The following is an 18,640-nucleotide window of genomic DNA, read 5'->3' on the forward strand; positions in this document are numbered from 1 at the left end:
CAGACCTGTGCAGAAAGCAAAGCAGGCAGGCATATGATGCAATGTTTGATTTCCACACGTCAGGAGGCTTTCAGGACAGCACGTACAATATTAAACAGCGTTGTGTCAGTGTATCAACCGCTCTAAATTAACCCATTAGTATGCCATGGGGCGAGGAGGGAAGATCAATGCATGAAACACTTTGGAAATCTCCTTTGATACAAGATTTCCCAGCTTGAGCGAATTGATGAAATTCCTCTTGAAACACAGGCAACCATTTCACACGCCAGACTTTCCTGGAGACGCGGAGACAAGTGGAGCCTGTCCTTTAACACAGCGACGCCACAACACTGCGTCTTACACAGACGCTACAGTGCATCGCAGGGCTGTTGTTAAAATCCCGCTTCGGGAGAATTCATTATAAGCAGCTCAAAAATTCACTCCTACAGTTGCTGATCTTTTTAAAAGATTCATGGAGTCCGGTCATACGGAAAAGCTTTTTTTTTTTTTTATATATTCAATGAATAATGAGCACTCGTCATCTCCACGCCATAAAAACTGCAGAGTAACTGACTGATGTAACTGCCCACTCTACACAATAATACATTAATGAGGTGTAAATCAAGTCCTTGGGAGAGTAAAGCAATTCTGAAAATTCTCTTCTTTTTTTTTTCAAATTCAAAATCAAGACAGATTTAGAAACAAAGTAGCTTGGACTGAATCAGCCCGGCTCTTAACCATGCATACCAAGATACTGGCTAAAGCACAAGGGGGGGGTGGGTGATCGGGTTCAGATCCTCATGTGAACTTTAACCACTGTGCATTCCTATTGATTTAGGCAAACATTACAAGGTGAGAAGGCGCTTCTCAAGGTAAGAGACGGCCTTTAGGGCAAAAACAGAGAAAAGGGGGAGGAAAGAAATCTGTGACTGTGCAAAATCCACAAAGAAGTCAGGCAAATACATTCCACGAGACTGATAACACTTTGACAGATGCAGAGATAAGAGCTCCGTTTACAAGACATATAAACTACGACGGGAAATTTGGTTAAATTATTTCGGGTTTCCAAAACTGTTTTTTTTTTAAGCAATAGTTAACTACTGTTCACATTAACTGCCACTCCATTGTCCTCAGACTAACTGCAGCACTCATTTCATTGCTGGAGCCCACTGCTTACTCCATGATCAGGCTAATAAGCCCCGACCTCCCCCTTGTGCGCTTATTAGAAAAGGGGAGGAGAGGTGGCTCCAGGATAAGGGGGTACCACTTTGGTAAGTGTGTTATAGCTGCCACCCACATTTTGTAAGGTGTGACTAAGTGTCTCGGACAATCTTACAACAGCACTGCATCCACGGTCACCTCGGGCAGGTCTGCAAGTCATTAAGGGGGAGGGGTGGACTGCAAGGCTTGAGCTGAACTAAGGTTTGTTTCCATCAAAGTGATACAAAAAGTGTGCAAAGGCGCACACGTTCAGTTTTAACAAACAAAGGGGAAACAACAAATAGCAAAAGAAATGTCTGCAAACCAGTTCACAGTGCTCACTTTTTTTGCCATGATCACTTTTTTGTCATTCGATGCGCTCGAAATGATTTTTACAATCAAAGGCGAGAATAACTTTGAAACACAAAACACCTGACATCACCGAGAACCCGCGGCGCGCAGAAATCAGGGGCCTAATGTCTGGTGAAGTTGTTCATTTCCGAGGCCGTGACTCACACAACGATTGTCATCTTCAGTTTTCACAGAAAGGAATCCCAGCGTGAGAAATCTTGTGTCAACCGAGTCGCTCATTAAATAAAAAGTAGCTGTGCTAAAAAGGCCATAACTTTAAAGGTCAAAACTATTTTGAAGCAGCTACAATAAAAAAAAAAAATAAATAAAGGGAAAATCAGTCTTACCTGTGCTGCTCCACAGATTCATTATCTGGAAGTTCTGCACCGCACACATTGCAGCGCTCGTGCTGGTTCCTGCCGTCTGGTTTCATGCCCACCGCCAGCTCCCCGAGCTTGCTGAAGAACTCTCTCTGGATGAAGCTCTGAGGCAGGAGTCCCCCGTAGGCACTGAAGTCCATAGACATAGCCAGGGCTGGGGACATGGGGAGAGCAGAGGCCATGGACACCGGCATGGACATGATGGCATCTGATTTGTGATTGACAGGCAGGGCGTACAGTGAGGCCAGGTGTTTCTCTGTCATTCCAGCCATCGCCTCCAACCCCATATGACCGACGTCAGCTTGATGGTCTCCCATGCCTTCGTCGCGGACGTAATGCAGCTCGCGCGCACTGGTGATGACGCTGCTCCTGGTCGGAGTTCCGGGGCCGTCTCGGTTCCTGTCCTCCCCGCCGCGCTCTCCGTTACTGGAGGCACTCGACTCCATGTTATGGGGGCTGTCGTTGCCGTTGCCGCTCATGTCCACTTGCATCATTTCAGTCTTGATCTCGGTCAAGTGGTGGGAGTTGCCGTGGATGAGGTGTTCGCCACCGAAGCCCTGCTGAAGCAGAGACTGACCGATGCTCATCAGGCTGTCCACCGCAGCTTTGGTGGGACTCAGGGTGGACATACTGAAGGAGGTGGACACCGAGGGACTCTGGTCCACCATGCCGGACATGGACACTTGCTGGCTACCGGACAGATATGGTATGGAATGGTGTTTAGAGTTCTTGGCTCCATTGTGGCCTTTGCGCTCCTCGTCCTCCTCTGTGCTGCCGTCGTTCACACTGACCTCGACGTCGTTCTCATCCGAGGACTGGATGGTTTCCAGGATCTTGAGACATTGCTCTTCCAAGTACTCAATCTCCAGGATCTCTGCGGCATACAGAAGATCATCCAAGTCCTCCACCTTGGCCTGTAGCGTGGCAGTGTAAGCATACTCCAAGATCTGCTGAAAAGTCTTTGGTGAAAGAAAGTCCAGGGTGTAATGCTGGCTGCTGCGATGGAAGAGGATCTCAAACATTTTGCTGGTGCAGGCCAGTACAGTCCGGTGAGCATGGAACTCCTGACTGTCGACCATGATGACCACATCGCACAGAGTCCCCGCAAGACGCATCTGGTTGGCCTTCTGCAGCAGGGCAGTGGGGTGGTTGGGGTTCTGAAGCTGGATCATACCCATTTTAGTTAAATCCATGATGCCGTTGCAATCCACGAGGCCGACTCATGAGGCTCACCTTCCCCGCTCCGCAGTGTTTTTTTTAGCTTTCTTTGTAAACAAGATGAAAAACCTAGATGGGGAAACAGAATAAGAAGAAAAAAAAAAAACATGATTAATTCTCACTTAACAGCAAGCACACGCTGTGCTCATCTGAAATCAAAATGATTCACCCCGTACAACCAAGTATACGCAGAGCACCCGTTAATCACATTTTGAATGTAAAAGCGCTATTATTTTTTTGTTGATTTAACATTTAAACGTATTTGATAAAGGGACAGCACGAAATCAGTGGCGACGTAAATTGCAAAATATCCTGCAGGGACGGTAAACACTCTGTGCAGTGGCATTGTTCTTAAAAATCCGTGCAAATGTATCGACTATACATTTCTGGGGGGGGGGGGGACAATTTGTGAGCCGTCCAACAGGCTCACCCTGCATACCAATCAATCCGACATATGTTCTGCTAAAAAAACACATCTCTATTTGGCTATCTGACGGGGATGTACACCGGTTAAACAAGTGCGAATTGTGTCTTTTCTTTCTTTCTCTCGCTGCTGCTCGGCTCACAAAGACCGTCAGCAGCCTTTCTGAAATTAAATAGCATCTTACTCAGTATTCCCATCACAGACGAGAGAGCAGAGAGCAGCGGCCAGAAATGGGAGGAAAAGGAAAGCAGGATGAGGCACAAGCACAGTCACAACGCTTGCCGCACCAAACACCCAGCTCTGCTCTCACTGTCACTGATGTTGGACGAAAAAAAAAGAAAGAAAAATCCCACATGAATGATCGCCTCCGTGACAGCTGTTAACTCAATTATTCAACTTAAGTGGGCAACGTGTTGCTCGGCCACATATCTACATCATACTTTGACCTGTACAGAAATGACGAAAAGCCTTGAATTAAAATGCTTTTCGGCTCTGAAATGTTCTTTAAATGAATCAACGTATTTCGCGGCTGCAAGGGAAATAAATTGGATCATCTGCACCTGTGACCCAGACAAAAACAACAGCCTGTTCATCATTCTAATCTAATACATAGTCTTTGCCGTAATGCATGAATGAAGGAATGAATGAATGTGAGCCAAGTGCCTCCACTGACCCACATTCTGGATGAGCTCATTGATGGTCAATTGTCTCCTGGATGTAGTCAGTATATGTTGTTTTCCTTAGATTTTATTTACATTTTCTTTGTTTCTTTTTCACAAACAAATGACAAGAAAGAGAAGTTTCTGGACATCTCATTTCCTTCCTCCCATGCAGCCAGAGAACAATAAACGCACAGACAGAGAGAAAAAAAAAGAGGAAATACCAACAGCCTTGCAAAGTAGCACGTGACTTAAACATAAAACTACATGATCAATAACTCACATAAAAAAACGTGCAATTACGCATGATCCTGCACAAGGAAAAAAAAAACAAATGTTTGTCTTGTTTGTTTGCAATGGGCGAAAAAATAAATAAATCATGTCTGCTTTTGGGTCACTGCATGGACAGTTTGTCTTTTCGGCACATTGAGACCAGATCGATACAAGAGAGAGGTAATGATGAAACCACAGGTTCTCATTTAACTGAGCTCCAGCCTCTCAGTCAACAGAGGTCATCTCTTAAAAAAAAACAAAAAACCGACATTATCTTTATTACAGGTGAGCCAATAGCTGCGATTTATGCCCCCCGTCAATGATCAATGCTTGTTGCGCTCTCTCTGCATGTGGGTCTCGCTGTAAAGTTGCTGTTTGGAGACTTTATCACGGCTGTTGCAGCTTCGCTGATATTCAGGGGACAATTGTGCTGCGTGCGTCTAGACAGTGTTAATATTGGCAGAGCCGCCGCAGCCAGACACAAATTATACACCGCGTTTATGCATTATGCAAAACACCACGCTCTACATTAAGTACATTAAGCCGGCGGAGATTTCCCCTTCCCCTCCCCCGGAGGACAATGTAGACGGACCGCTGACAATAACCACATTAGAGCTGGACTCCGCGCAGAAAGAAAGGCAGGGCAATAATGTATGTGATCACGAGTTTGTCTGCCATTGCGCGCCTTATAGGAGGCGACCCAGCCACAACAAGAATAAACAGCGTTCAATATTCCACACCATGAACCTGCACTGACAACACGAGCAACAAATAAAATAAAAAATGGTACCAGCGTCTCAGAGGGAGGCGATCAAGGCGATTTTTGTTGTGTGTGTGTGTTTTAAATAATAACACATGTGCGGATTCTCGGCAGCTATCGCTGATTAACGCACAGGTGGACTTTGTCAGAGGCTGGGCTTGATTTATTTATTTATTTATTTATTTCATTTTTTCCTGCACACACGCCGGTGCGTTTACAATTAAGGAGGAAAGTGGTGATGCAAGGATTACGCGCAAAAGTGAAAGGTGGTGGGAGAAAGACAGAGATCAGACAGTCTCGATTACAAATCAATTTGCCATTGCCCACCTCACAGTGCTGCTTCTGCCGCTGCTGCTGCTGCTGCGCGTGCGACCGCAAGCCCGATTATTGACGACCAATCAAACATCCACTTTCACTGTCACTCAATTTTGCCGTGCGGCTCACTGTATACACTACACTGGCCGTGCGTGCGTGCGTGCGTCGTGTTCTGTCGCGAGTGTGTATGTGGAGAGACCAATGTCTCCTGTCCTCATCATGATGTCATCACGGCTAAATGAGCCACACTGGTGTGTGTGTGTCTGGAGACACAAGGACGGGGTTAGAGGAGCAACTGCGCCCGATGTCATAAAATTGCGTAATTTCAATCTTAAAAACACCTAAAACAAGCGCGATTTCTCCCGGGGGAAAGTCACATGGAGCGAGGCGTAATGTGCCGTCTGGCTCCCGGTGAAGCAGCCAGACCTCACGTCCTCTGGCTGCGATCTCCAGAATACTAACAACCAAACGGGGAGAGAGGGAGAAACAGAGGCGGAGATGGGGGGGTTGCGCCAACCTTAACATCTCCACAACAGGCGGCGACCACCGCCGCGTGTTAAAAAGCAAACTTCAACACCTTGCAGCGAAATCAGGTAAACACTTGTTTCCACGCATCGCGCTCCGGTGCGCAGATCCCCAAGTTGCGTGCCAAAGTCGCGTTTACTGTTTAACTTCAGCGCGAGGTTGAACGGGGACAAGCGCGAGACATACCCCACACACACACACATACATACATACACGGACACATACAGCAAACAGATGCACGGAATCATCCACATGGTGAATGAAAGTACAGAGAGAAAACAGTGGCACACGCATGCACAGCAGCGGGTTTGGCACTTGTCGCGGGGAAACTGCGTTTCTCCTCCGCTTTGGTACTCACCTAAGTTGCACGCCGTGGTTGTGTGTGTGTGTGTGTGTGTTTTTTTTCCGGATTCCGTCTAGTGCAGAGGGGAAGGTCTGGGGCTACAGCATAGTAAGGCAGTTCGCAGTACCCCGCTCTCTCAACACGCACTAACTCCTTTCTTCTCTCGCCTTAGCAAATCATCACGGGCGCTGACGTCAACGCAGCCAGTCAGTCAGCCAGACGAGCAGCAGGCAGACGGGCAGCCGGGTGCTGCGCTCCAGCTTCACACAAACACTGAGAAAGTGAGACACCTAGGGGGCTGTCTCGTGTCAAACGGCTGTGTTACAGTAGTGGAGAGACTGAGGCGGTGGAAGGTGAGCGACACTGCCCTCCTCTCCTCCAGCTGTTGCTGTTTGGACTCAACACGACCGGCGATTCCTCCCCAAACTCCAGCCCCGAGCCAGGGGTGCGCTCAAGAGTTCGGCGGCCGTGTAGGAAGAGGGGGGGTTCCCCTTCACATCCACCCCACTGACCGCAATCGTTCTCAATTTATCAGCAAACCTGAACTATTTTTGAGTGAACTGTGCATTTGTCATTTTTTTTCTCTGATTTTGCAATATCATCATTAAAGGTTGAATGTGAATATCCCTGCGTTGAACCTTCTTTTAGCATCAAAAGTAAACAAATCATTATGATAAATTGACCTCTTGTAAAAACAGGGTGGTCCAAAATGGTGGCCTCAATAGAGCTGCATATGATATAAATATAAAACACTCATTCCAGGGTGATGAAATCAATAAATTATATAATCAGGATAATTATCACTTACAAGTTTACTTAAGTTTTACTTACTTGGCCTTTAAGTAAATCTTAGGTTCAAAATGACACATTAATTCATTCTAGCGGTTACATATTAAATGTTTTCCTTAATACTGGCGTATAATTTAGAGCAATTATAAATATAATGATTCAATTGCACTCTTTATAATTTGCTAATTTGCATTGTTTCAAACTGTGATTCCAATTTGAAAAGCAACTCATTGCTCAGCCCTTTGCACGTAATTCATATTTCCACATGCCTCTTTAATATATAATAGCTGGAGATAAATAACTGACATTGTTCAGCAAACGTATTAAGGTGAACCTGAATAAATAAATAAATAGATAATGGTTAGGGTTTCGGTTGTGCAGGTTAAGGTATTTTTGTTAATGTAAAAAAAACAGAAGACAATTATGCATGCATGTTTTTGACAATAAATGAATAAATGAATTAACAAAATAATCAAACGTGAGTGGGACAGAAGTGTCACTATATATTCAATTTTAAACCATTCAATCATTTTGCAGCTTTCCACTTCCAACTATTTGAACAAATCACGAAGCACGTACAAGAAAATCCTTGGGCCCCTTTAGTGACAAATCACAAAAATATACTGATAAGATCATGAATTATTCATCGACCAGGTTACAACGATACATTTTCTAAACGTCTTGGTCCCTCGTTTGTTTTTCTGAAAAACTTAGTTGTTGGAATTCCCTGGAAAACCTTGGGAAAGGGTTGCAGTAATACAAACACTGCGATCAGTATAACATCCACATCGCTCCACTTCTTGTCTGATCTCCTGTCAAAGCTCTACCCTCAAAAATACACTGACCACACACACACACACACACTGTCGGGCAAACGCCAGGACCTGAGTGATAGCAGTCAGACCACGTCAGATCCGAATCAACGCCAAACATCAGCATGATGGACTGGTCAGTGAGCGTCATGCAGCTCCACCAGCAAACTCAATCAACGGTCATATTATTGCAGTATTGTAAATGCTTCAGATACTGGATTGTTTTTAGTTGTTTTTTTCCCCCCCTGACAACTTTATTGATTGATTGCTATCTAGACGAGAGGAGGATTTTAAAAATATAACAAGTTTTCCGACGTGAACATTGGAAAATATCCACGGCACTGCGTTCTGACATCTTACCAAGTTTGCCACTCACATAAGACAAACGCAGCAGGAACTTATCTGGGTCAGATGCATTTGGGATTTGGCAGGAGAAGTTCTGCAACAACTTTTGCAGATATCCGTGTCTCCTCAGGACAACTTCAGGGAAGTTAAGGACTTTAGTTTATTACAAAGTGGGTGCAAAAGGCACTTTATTAGCTGTTGTGGCAGCACCCTGTTGTTACGTTTGCTTTTCTTTGTAATCTTTCAATAAACTATGCCTCGTTTTGAACGCGGGCTTTTAAAGAAAATGATAAATGACAGCGAGGAGCGCAGATTAAACTAAGCTGCAGGTTTTTTGACCCTAAGCAGACAATTATGTTCTTCACGTTAAGTGCATGATGTAAAACTTTAACTTTAAGACGCAATAACACGCGGCCGTGGCACATATTTAACCCATTTTTACTGTCTTATAAGAAAATGTACATCCTCCGTGATCAGTGTAGTGAATAAGATTGTTTTGCAGTGCATTAACAGCCCCCGTGATTGTCAGCTCTGCTTTAGATTCTCTCTCCTCTTTTCTGTTGACTAATAACCAGGGATGTAGTGGATCGTACTCCTCATAATTACGTGGCCTGATATAACTCTGGAGTCTTTCATTGTAAAAGCATACTTTAGAACTTGATAAATGTTTTGCCTTAATGATGATCACTGGCTCGAGGTAATTATTTTCTGCCCAGTGGCTTAACTTCTCTGTATTTTACGGCGTTATGTTGCCTTTAAGTGCTCTTTGGGAGGTTTTACTTTCCCAAAACCGCGCGTACAAATTGCCCCGAGATTAAGAAGGAAGAGGAGAATACACTCCCCAACGTTAATGCCAACTGATATATTAGTTTTTCATTTGCAGAGACGGGAATTTCTCTGCAAATACACCCAACTGCGGATTGTCGGATCCCTTAAATGAGGAGCTACGTCCTCTGGTGCAAGAAGAATCATTTGAAAGAACAACAGCACTAAAACTAAAGAAGCTGGAAGTGCCTCAACTTAAAAGGATGATGAGTCTAGTTACCTTTTTTTTTGTTTTGTTTTTTTGCCTCGGGCTCGCGTCAACACTCCACTGATTGGTGCTGATAAAATGGAAGACACGGACAGTGTCAGGTCAGACTGGGGAGGGGGGTCGTTTCAGTGTCTGCAACAGATCACTCGACGCGTTCAATCAATCAGCAGCGGTGGACGGCACACTTGGGTGAACATTTTAAATATTAACACCGCCTTGTAGCGGAAAGGCCGACTGTTCGAGAGAAGCAGACCATTGACAAACTAAACATCAAACGACAGACAAAGGATTTTGTGAAGACGTTTGGTATCAGTCTTTCGTTCATACAGTTCCAATTGTGTGGAGGTATTTTTCCTTCCAGGTCTAGTATGTTAGATATCAAGAGATTCTAACTCCTCCCTTTCCGAAGTGCATCTACGGTGGCCTTACTGTACCAGAAAGGAAGTCACTCTGCTTTTTTCGAGTGAGTGTTCACCTACAGTAACATCCTTATTTTTTTGTATATCAAATTTATGCCAATAAATGTTACACACTTTAAATCAGTCATCAAATAGAAATTAAGTTGGACCTTTTCTGCAAAAAGCGACCAAGAAAATAACATTATAAAAACAACAAATCTATATACTGTTGGTCAGCGTCCAGGTGTTGTCCGATGATCTAAAACACTTCTTCCACAGTGTTTGGCCACATGGTCAAAAAGACAGGAGTCAAAGGAGCTCTCAATCTGGCATTCTGTCTTTTTTCTTTAACATTTCCCACAACCGCCTCTGTTTGGACACTTTTCACAACACCACGGCAGCCTCCGGGGAGATACTGTTTGATTTTTTTTTTCCGCATTTGAGACTTCAAAGACGCAGATAGAAGAATTCCAGTGGAACGATCGGGGAAGCAGTCGATGGCAGGCTTTCTGACCTGCACCTCGGAGCGGGGGTCACTCTTCAAACACTTTTTTCCCTTTAGACATAGTCATGTTGTTTGTATCTTTTTCCAAATATAAAATCAAATTGGACAGGTTTATGTTGGTTCTCGTCATCCTTGACTCGACCCGCCGTTTATTGGTGACCTTTACGGTCCTAAAGAAAAGTGTAATTATGAGTCGGCTCATGGCATTATTATTTTCCACAGAGTCTGATTAAAGAAAATGAAAACTTGGACCAAAAGGAACAGAAATATTGTTTTTTTATATTGAGTGGCTAACACAGTGATAGTTAAAGTTACCTCCCAAAACTGATTCAAAAAGATACTAATTTACTTAAAATGGCTAAAAATTACTTCTCATCTAATTCAATCATGGATAATTATTAGACTCTTCCTGTGTTAAATAAGTTAAATTAGTCTTTAGATTTAGATTTTGTTGCCTTAAATAACTTTTTCCAGTTTTATTCTTGAGAATATGATGCAACAATATTTTGTTTCCGTTCAAAATTCCGTCCGTATGTTTATTCTGATTTTATAAAAAAAAAATGTGTTTTCTAACCGGGGTGTTTCAGACTATTTCAAAATGAGAAGCATAGGCTTTTGAGGGGGTTTTTTGTGGAAATCTCATTTCCTATAAAATACAGTGGTGCCCTGGGAATTTTTAGATTCATCCAGGCACGGATCACGGAGTGCTTCATTACCTTTGAGCTGCGTGCTGCGCCGGCTTACCCGGGGATAAAGAAAGAGGCACTCCCTTAATCTGGCAATAATCCACCGTTTTACTGAGGGAAGGGAAGATGAGGGCTAAATTATAAAAACCAGATCATCGCTGCACTTTAAAATAATACCAAGAGTGAGGGGGGGGAACGCTCTGTCTGGAAGTTTTGGTTTGTGGATGAGGTTAAAAATGAAGTCATGAACTGTCAGCGAGGAGCTCCAGTGTGAGGTTTTGCACCAACGTCTGCATGTGCTTCTATTGTAGCAGCTTTACTTCTGAATGATTGGTGGAGTTACACTTTAATACTGAGAGTAATTAGCTGCAGTAAGACCAGAATTATCACATGGATGATACATGTTATTCCTTTGAATCAGAGATTGTCATGAATAAGCTGCAACATTTTACCGGTGGACGTGTCTGTCGAGTTTATTCTGGTCTTCACATCCATGCCTAATCCTAAACTCCACCAGGCATAGAGGGCGACAGAGGACGCTGACCAACTCCGTTCAATCTCATCCGTTTATTGACATCATTGGATACAGTGCGTACAGGTCGATAACCTGGAAATTAACAAAATTAAGTGAGTTCCTCAAATAAACGACTGCATTCAGCATAACCACACCAAACTCAAGTTTAGTCATAAATCTAAAGAGTGAAAATAAAGTTACTTTTTAAATCACTGTGATTTTACCAATCAATGTCACGTTATGTCAAATATTATAAGCAATATATGTATTAAAAGGATCTAAACACTCCATTTATTTATCGTTCATATTCACAAGAATACATTTAAATCAGATACAAATCAAATCTATATTATTAATAACCACTCCAACTCAAGCAAACATTATGATCCCAGAATATTAATTTAAATTGACAACTCTACACAATCTCATCACAGTGCTAATCCAATCTAAACCATAATTTCAATAGTTAAATGACAAGATGCAACCACATTTAACTGCACAGACCTGCATATCACAAATGTTATTTCATTTATATGCAGTACGTATACATATACACACACACACATATATATATATATATATATATATATATATATATATATATATATATATATATATATATATATATATATATATATATATATATATATATATATATATATATATATATATATATATATATATATATATATATCCAGAATAAACTCGACAGACACGTGGCAACTGAGATGCCACTGGTATGTATGTATTTATATATATATATATACTGTATATATATATATATATATATATATATATAAATACATACATACCAGTGGCATCTCAGTTGCCACCCAACATTGACACACACACACATCTCACCTGCCCCAGAGATCCTCCTAATCAAAGCTTCCTCAGGTGATCTCACTCTCCTGATGAGCCTGTGTGTCTCTCTCCCTGCATGCTGTCCCGATTCATCCACCACTGAAAATAGTCCCCCCACAAATGCACTGTTTACACCAGTTTGAAGTGTAAATAAAAGAAAGAAAAATGACAGCGCACGTACGGCCCGTGTGTAAAGATCTGTAAGCTCCAGTGATCGACTAACATAGTTTTGATGTTTTCTTAGGATTCGCTGACTTAAAGAAAGATATCGGACAAATTAACCCACACTATTTCCACTGTGTCTTTCATGTAATGGCCGTGTCAAATTCCTCAAAAGCGCTCCCACTGAAACTGGCCCCCGTTATCTGTACTGTGTGCCTTTTTCATTTGATCTATTTAATGTTCTGGGATTAACGCAATGTGTTTTTCGAATTAGCCAGAGACAGATCCCCACATCTGTGGACAATAAAGGATCATTGTTAGTGCGAGGATTTTTTTATTATCATTATTATTATTATTATTATTATTATTATTGCGTTTATCTGCACAATGTAAAGTTTTGGGCCGTGACACAAAGATGGAGGTTGAAGGATGAAAAAGGAATGTGTGGATCCATTCCAGTAAAACAATTTTTTTTAAAAAGTAGTTGAACAGGCAAACCAGGATACCCCCCCCCCCCCGACACACACTATTGTCTGTGTCCTGTGTGTGTGTGCGTCGTGTGTGTGTGTGTGTGTGTGTTGGGGGAGCACAGGCCCCACACAGTGGACCTTTGTGAAACTCTGCCCATGCAGCCACACTGAATGGACTCTTTTTACACTTGTGTAAACCTGGGGGCGTCTCCGGTGCTGAGGCCACGCCTCTTTGACCCCTGACCCTCACCTCTGACCCTTGCTGGATTTGGTCGGGAAGTACTTTTTTTTTTTGCTCGCCATGTGCTCGTGGGTGAAACCAAAACTCACACGTTCAGCTTCTTGGTTTAATGCAAAAGCATCTCAAATACAATGGTGCCACTTAAAAATACAGGTAATGTGTATAAATATACAGTATTTGAATAACAGAAGGTTTTCAACAATATTAGGACCCTGAGTGGAAAACTAATTAATGTCCCTGGTAACACACGAGCTTGTCTACTATTGGACTATTTTATGTTGAAAACTGCTGCTGGTCTGTTACACCATGTTTAGGCTGCACATGCTTCAGCATTACATACACATGCTGTACAAGTTGTACAAATATTGATATTTTGATATAGATAAACCTAATTCACCCAACCTACTTCCTCCAAAACATGTTTAAATCAACTGTCAGCTTCTTCGGCAAGTATTTGCTTCCATTTATTTTCCCATGTGAATAAAATACGGTATAACTTGAGGGATAATTAAGCACATTACAACAAAATAGTTCCATTTGCAAAATCTAGTAAAAATATAGTAATATAGTAAAGATACACACACACACACAAATCCCAGCTGTCACTTACTTAAGTAAACAAATTAAAAAAAAGAGGATTAGGTTAACTTTTACATGACAACACATCATTACAGTTAATACATAAAATAAAGTATATCAAATGATACAGATTTAATCTATACATGTGCAGATAGGGATATTAAAAATTAAATAAAAAATTTAAAATCTGGAAAAAAAACAAGTTAGAAAGAAGAGAACGTGATGACAAATAGAATCCGAGTCCAACTTAAATACCAAACCACAAACAAATTCCACACGTCACGCTTTCATCCAGCCACAGCCGGCTTTTTTCAAACCTCCCTGACCCCTGAGTGACCATCGCTCCTCCTGTTTGCCAAGTTACACACACACGCACGCACACACACACACTGTGTAACTTTGCAGAATGGTCAAACCTGCTCCAGGTTAATGGGTAAAAATGGCTATATTGACCTAGGTGTTTTATTTACCAAGTGCCTGTTTACTTCTCCATTCCAAGCCTACAGCTCCACCCTCAGAGGACAAACTACAGCGCTTAAGAGAATCCTCCGGATCAATACTCCTCCTGCCGAAGGAATGGCAGCCCCGACAAACTGGGTCAGCGTGGTCAGTTTCAGGTGACGAGTACTTTGACCTAAGCCCCGCGTCAAAGTGATTGAAGACCACTGCTAAAGGGAATTATAATCCTGGTGAACAGCACAAGAAATGATCACCTCATTGAAATGCAGAGAGAGTTTATTTTTCACCTGAAAAAGACTCAAAGATGATATAAAGTTGATAAATCTTATACTTGGAAAAAAAAAAAGAATCCAAGTTTTCATTACACAAAAATATTACACATGAATCTTTGCTCACGCTCACTCGCTCACGGATTAATGTGTTTCCCTTCAATTGAATAATAGCAGGACTGGGTCACGATGCCTTAAAGAAGCACTTAAGGGAGTTTTAGCGTCTCCTCACTAATAGATTGAAGTGTTTTCCAAAGAATATAAAAGTTCAGGGAGAAAAATTGGATAAATAGACTTTTTTTTGTTCCCCCCCTTGAACAAAATGTCAATTATAAGCTTTATTAATAAAATGTTGCTGCATTTGTCTGCCTTTGATAACAATAATAATAAAAAAACACTGATTGATGCAAACTTTCAACATTATAAGTGCACGCCAGCGGGGTGCGGGATGTTGACGGATCGCGTGTTTTTTAACAAAGAGTTTTCTCTGCCTGACGACGAGGAAGTCGCGCGTGTATGAAGCAGAGGAGGCGCTAGAACTAAACTTCAGCTCATGCTTGACACTGAAGCGGCGCATGATTTATGTCCAGTGTCAGTGTTTTTTTTTTAATTGCCGGTGCTGAAATTGGCATGGATGCTTAAAAAAGAACGACCCAAAAATAAAACACGTGTGGATTTGTGAACTTTAAGATTTTGGATGGTTTTTGTTTTGTTTTTACTGAAATAATGTATTCAAAAAAAGAGGAGAATATGATCTTAATGCTCAGCCCCTGACCCCTGAAACGACGAGGCCAACAACTCAGGACCCCAATAATCCCAAAGGTCACTAAACGTGCCATAATCTGTCTTGTGTTACTGTAAATTGACCTCCTGCAACTGACGCTGTCAATCGCCTGAAAATCCACGGGCTGACGACATATTCCACTTTACATTCAGCCACTATTGTGATAACCCGCGTGGCTGAAATACAATATTTTCAGTTTCCAGATGTAATTTATGGGAAAATAAATCAGTATGTGTCTCCCCCTCTGCTGCAGGATTGCAAGGATCCAAGGCTGCATTTTGCAAGAGTTGACTCTGAAGCATCGCTAATGCAATTTAAAACTTATTTGCAGCCTAATTAAGTCAAAAATACACCGATCAGCCGTCGCATCAAAAGCAGTTATCCTTTTTAAGGTTGTGGCTGATTGGAGTTTATATGTGCATGACAAGTGGGCAAATTTAGAGGGAGACTTAATTCGTTAAGTTTCTGATTAGATGTATGGGGATTATTGAGAAGAAAACAACACATTTAGAACGAGAAATAAAGAAGTTGGTTCGGCAGAGAGCGGGAAAGAAAACTTTTTCTTTTAAATAAGAGATCATTCCTGCCTCAGGTTTATTTGCTGCTATTATTTTTGCACTTACAAAGCTAATTTTAACAGCTCGCACCATATGTTGGCATTTTAATACCATACCTTATGTGTTTTAACCCTATCTATTCTGGTCTAGACAGTGTGGCACAAACCTCCACATGGACTCTAGTGGGCGGTAATTTACTCATTAACAATTAATATTTTTATAGCATTTATGCTGATCTCACGTCATGTCACGTGAAGGAAACTCACGATAGAAAAAAGCGTTGACGTGCGAGCACAGAGCCTCAGTTACGGTCTGACAGGAGATCAATTCTCTCCCCTGGTGCCTCAGGTTAGTTCTTATGCATCGTACAGTGGGAGTCAGTGGGAGTGGATGAGGCAGACAGTGGCCAAATAAATCAGAGGGATTTCATTGTACATCGCACAGAGTCTGTCCTCGGGGGAATCCTGCTTCACATTTGTTGTGAGGCCTATGAGAAGTATACGCGGGGTACAGGGTTGTAGATGTACGTGACAAATAAGTGAATTGGACTTTTGACATCATCTGTTATGTATTTGTTTCTTTCAACTCTATATTTCAGACATTTTCTTCCTATCCTATTGTAACAAAAGTTCTAATCCTACTTGTTTTAACTCATTTTTACTATGGTAACAGCGGATGTTTTTATTTTACTGAAGTACAAGTAAAAGTGCTGGTCTAAACATATACTCAAGTTAAAGTAAAAAAGTAGCTTGTTTAAAATGTACTCAGAGAAAGAGTTACTTTGTTACTACAAGGGGACACAAATCTTACATGAATTGTTAAATTAAAGGCAAAGCTTTCAAATTAAAGTGCTGACAAAATAAAATATGGAAACACATAGTGTGTCAGTCGAAATGGGTCAAAGGTCACAAATGCTTTAACTTTCTCCTTAATTAGCGCCAATTCACCTGTCCTCATCATTCACCTGTTCTCATTGTCCTCATCATTATTCACCTGTCCTCATCATTCACCTGTTCTCGTCATTATTCACCTGTCCTCATCATTCACCTGTTCTCATTGTTCACCTGTCCACATCATTCACCTGTCCTCATCATTATTCTGCTGCCCTCTTCATTCACCTGTCCTTGTTGTTCACTTGTCCCCATCAGTCACCTGTCCTCTTCATTCATTCGTTCACCTGTCCTCATCATTCACCTGTTCTGATTGTTCACCTGTCCACATCATTCACCTGTCCTCATCATTATTCACCTGCCCTCTTCATTCACCTGTCCTTGTTGTTCACTTGTCCCCATCAGTCACCTGTCCTCTTCATTCATTCATTCACCTGTCCTCATCATTCACCTGTTCTGATTGTTCACCTGTCCACATCATTCACCTGTCCTCATCATTATTCACCTGCCCTCTTCATTCACCTGTCCTTGTTGTTCACTTGTCCCCATCAGTCACCTGTCCTCTTCATTCATTCATTCACCTGTCCCCATCATTATTCACCTGTCCTCATCATTCACCTGTCCCCATCGTTATTCACCTGTCCTCATCATTCACCTGTCCCCATCATTATTTACCTGTCCTCATCACTCACCTGTCCCCATCATTATTTACCTGTCCTCATCATTATTCATCTGTCCTCTTCATTCACCTGTGGTCTGGATAACAGTGCGTGTTCTTATTGAATTATTATTATTATTATCATTATTATTATTATTATTATAGTTATTATGATAGTGGAGAAATGACAAGAAACAAGGGAGAGATTAAACGACCGCAGGTCGATGTCCCCACCCCTCAGCCATGAAGCTGCCCCATAATTAGTGTGTTCTGGTAAAACAAGTCCTCGCGTTCACTTCCAAATGACGTGTGTATTAATTACCAGTGGCAACAAGCGCATATTGAGCGTATATTCCGTCAGAAATGCAACAGGAGAAGAGCTGAATGCCGTGTATCTGTTTACAGCCGAGCCAAACAAATCACAGGGTAAGAGGATTTTCTATCACATCGCGTCATTTTAATAAAGAAGATTAAAGGTTTTTTTTGTTGTTTTTTTTCCTCTCCTCACATAGTAAAACTCAACTCCGGATTGAATTTCGTCTGTTTGAAATGCGCACAAGCGTCTGCTTTTTTGTTTTTCTGTTTCACATTCAGTACGCATCGCCGCCATCGCGGGTTTGATATTGAGTCAGAATCCAGTGATGAATAAAAAATTCATTTACAACTCGAGACTTCATTTGGATTTTGACTTGAAGTGTCTTGATATCCTCCAAATGCTCTGGGAAGATGATGTGCAGCCAATCAACCCTTTGTTTTTTTCTCACAGGAGGATATTTTCCTACCATGCACACACACACACACACAGGTGGTCACATGACGCTGGGAAACAGCCAACACTGTCCATTCGCTAATTTTAGATATTTGGAAGCATCGAGACATGTGCTACTCAAAGTGTGGCTCATGGCCCACTGCTGGGTCATGGAGCTGCTGCATTTGGACCTCAGACAGAGATATTAAAAATCTTCTTTTTTTTTCCTAAATTATTTGAAGCATTTAATATTTGGTCTCAATTCAAAATGAGAAAGTGTTATTATATGTCTGACTTTGCCATCCAAACTTTATTGATATACTGTACATGGTATGGTTTCTGAAAGCTGAGAAGTTGCACGTCAAAGCCAGCGACTGGTCATTACGGTAATGTTTCTGAGTGCTGTTGAATCAGCATCTTTGTCGCCAGAAAGGGGAAAAAGTGGGAAAA

General features: G+C 41.9%; 1 protein-coding gene and 1 long non-coding RNA gene across 3 annotated transcripts in view; one reads left to right on the top strand and one right to left on the bottom strand.

Annotated features, from left to right (window-relative positions):
• The window catches only part of zbtb16a (zinc finger and BTB domain containing 16a), a 133,165-nt gene extending 126,559 nt beyond the window's left edge, over positions 1 to 6,606 (bottom strand). The window contains exons 1-2 of one of the 2 annotated variants that reach the window (XM_058627673.1): positions 6,443 to 6,606; positions 1,878 to 3,197 (exon numbers count right to left, since the gene is read on the bottom strand). In XM_058627673.1, coding sequence (XP_058483656.1) covers positions 1,878 to 3,103 — 1,226 coding nt within the window. In that variant the 5' untranslated portion in view covers positions 3,104 to 3,197; positions 6,443 to 6,606. Of the gene's footprint in view, positions 1 to 1,877; positions 3,198 to 5,571; positions 5,659 to 6,442 lie in introns of those variants that run through there. The other variant, XM_058627674.1, reaches the window with a different exon arrangement.
• Positions 5,764 to 7,049, top strand: LOC131458518 (uncharacterized). Its single transcript, XR_009240106.1, has 2 exons — positions 5,764 to 6,152; positions 6,600 to 7,049. It is a non-coding gene; the product is annotated as an uncharacterized LOC131458518 (long non-coding RNA).
• Positions 7,050 to 18,640: the final 11,591 nt, after the last annotated feature.

The sequence above is a fragment of the Solea solea genome, chromosome 4 (genome assembly GCF_958295425.1).
Source record: "Solea solea chromosome 4, fSolSol10.1, whole genome shotgun sequence".
NCBI lineage: Eukaryota > Metazoa > Chordata > Actinopteri > Pleuronectiformes > Soleidae > Solea > Solea solea.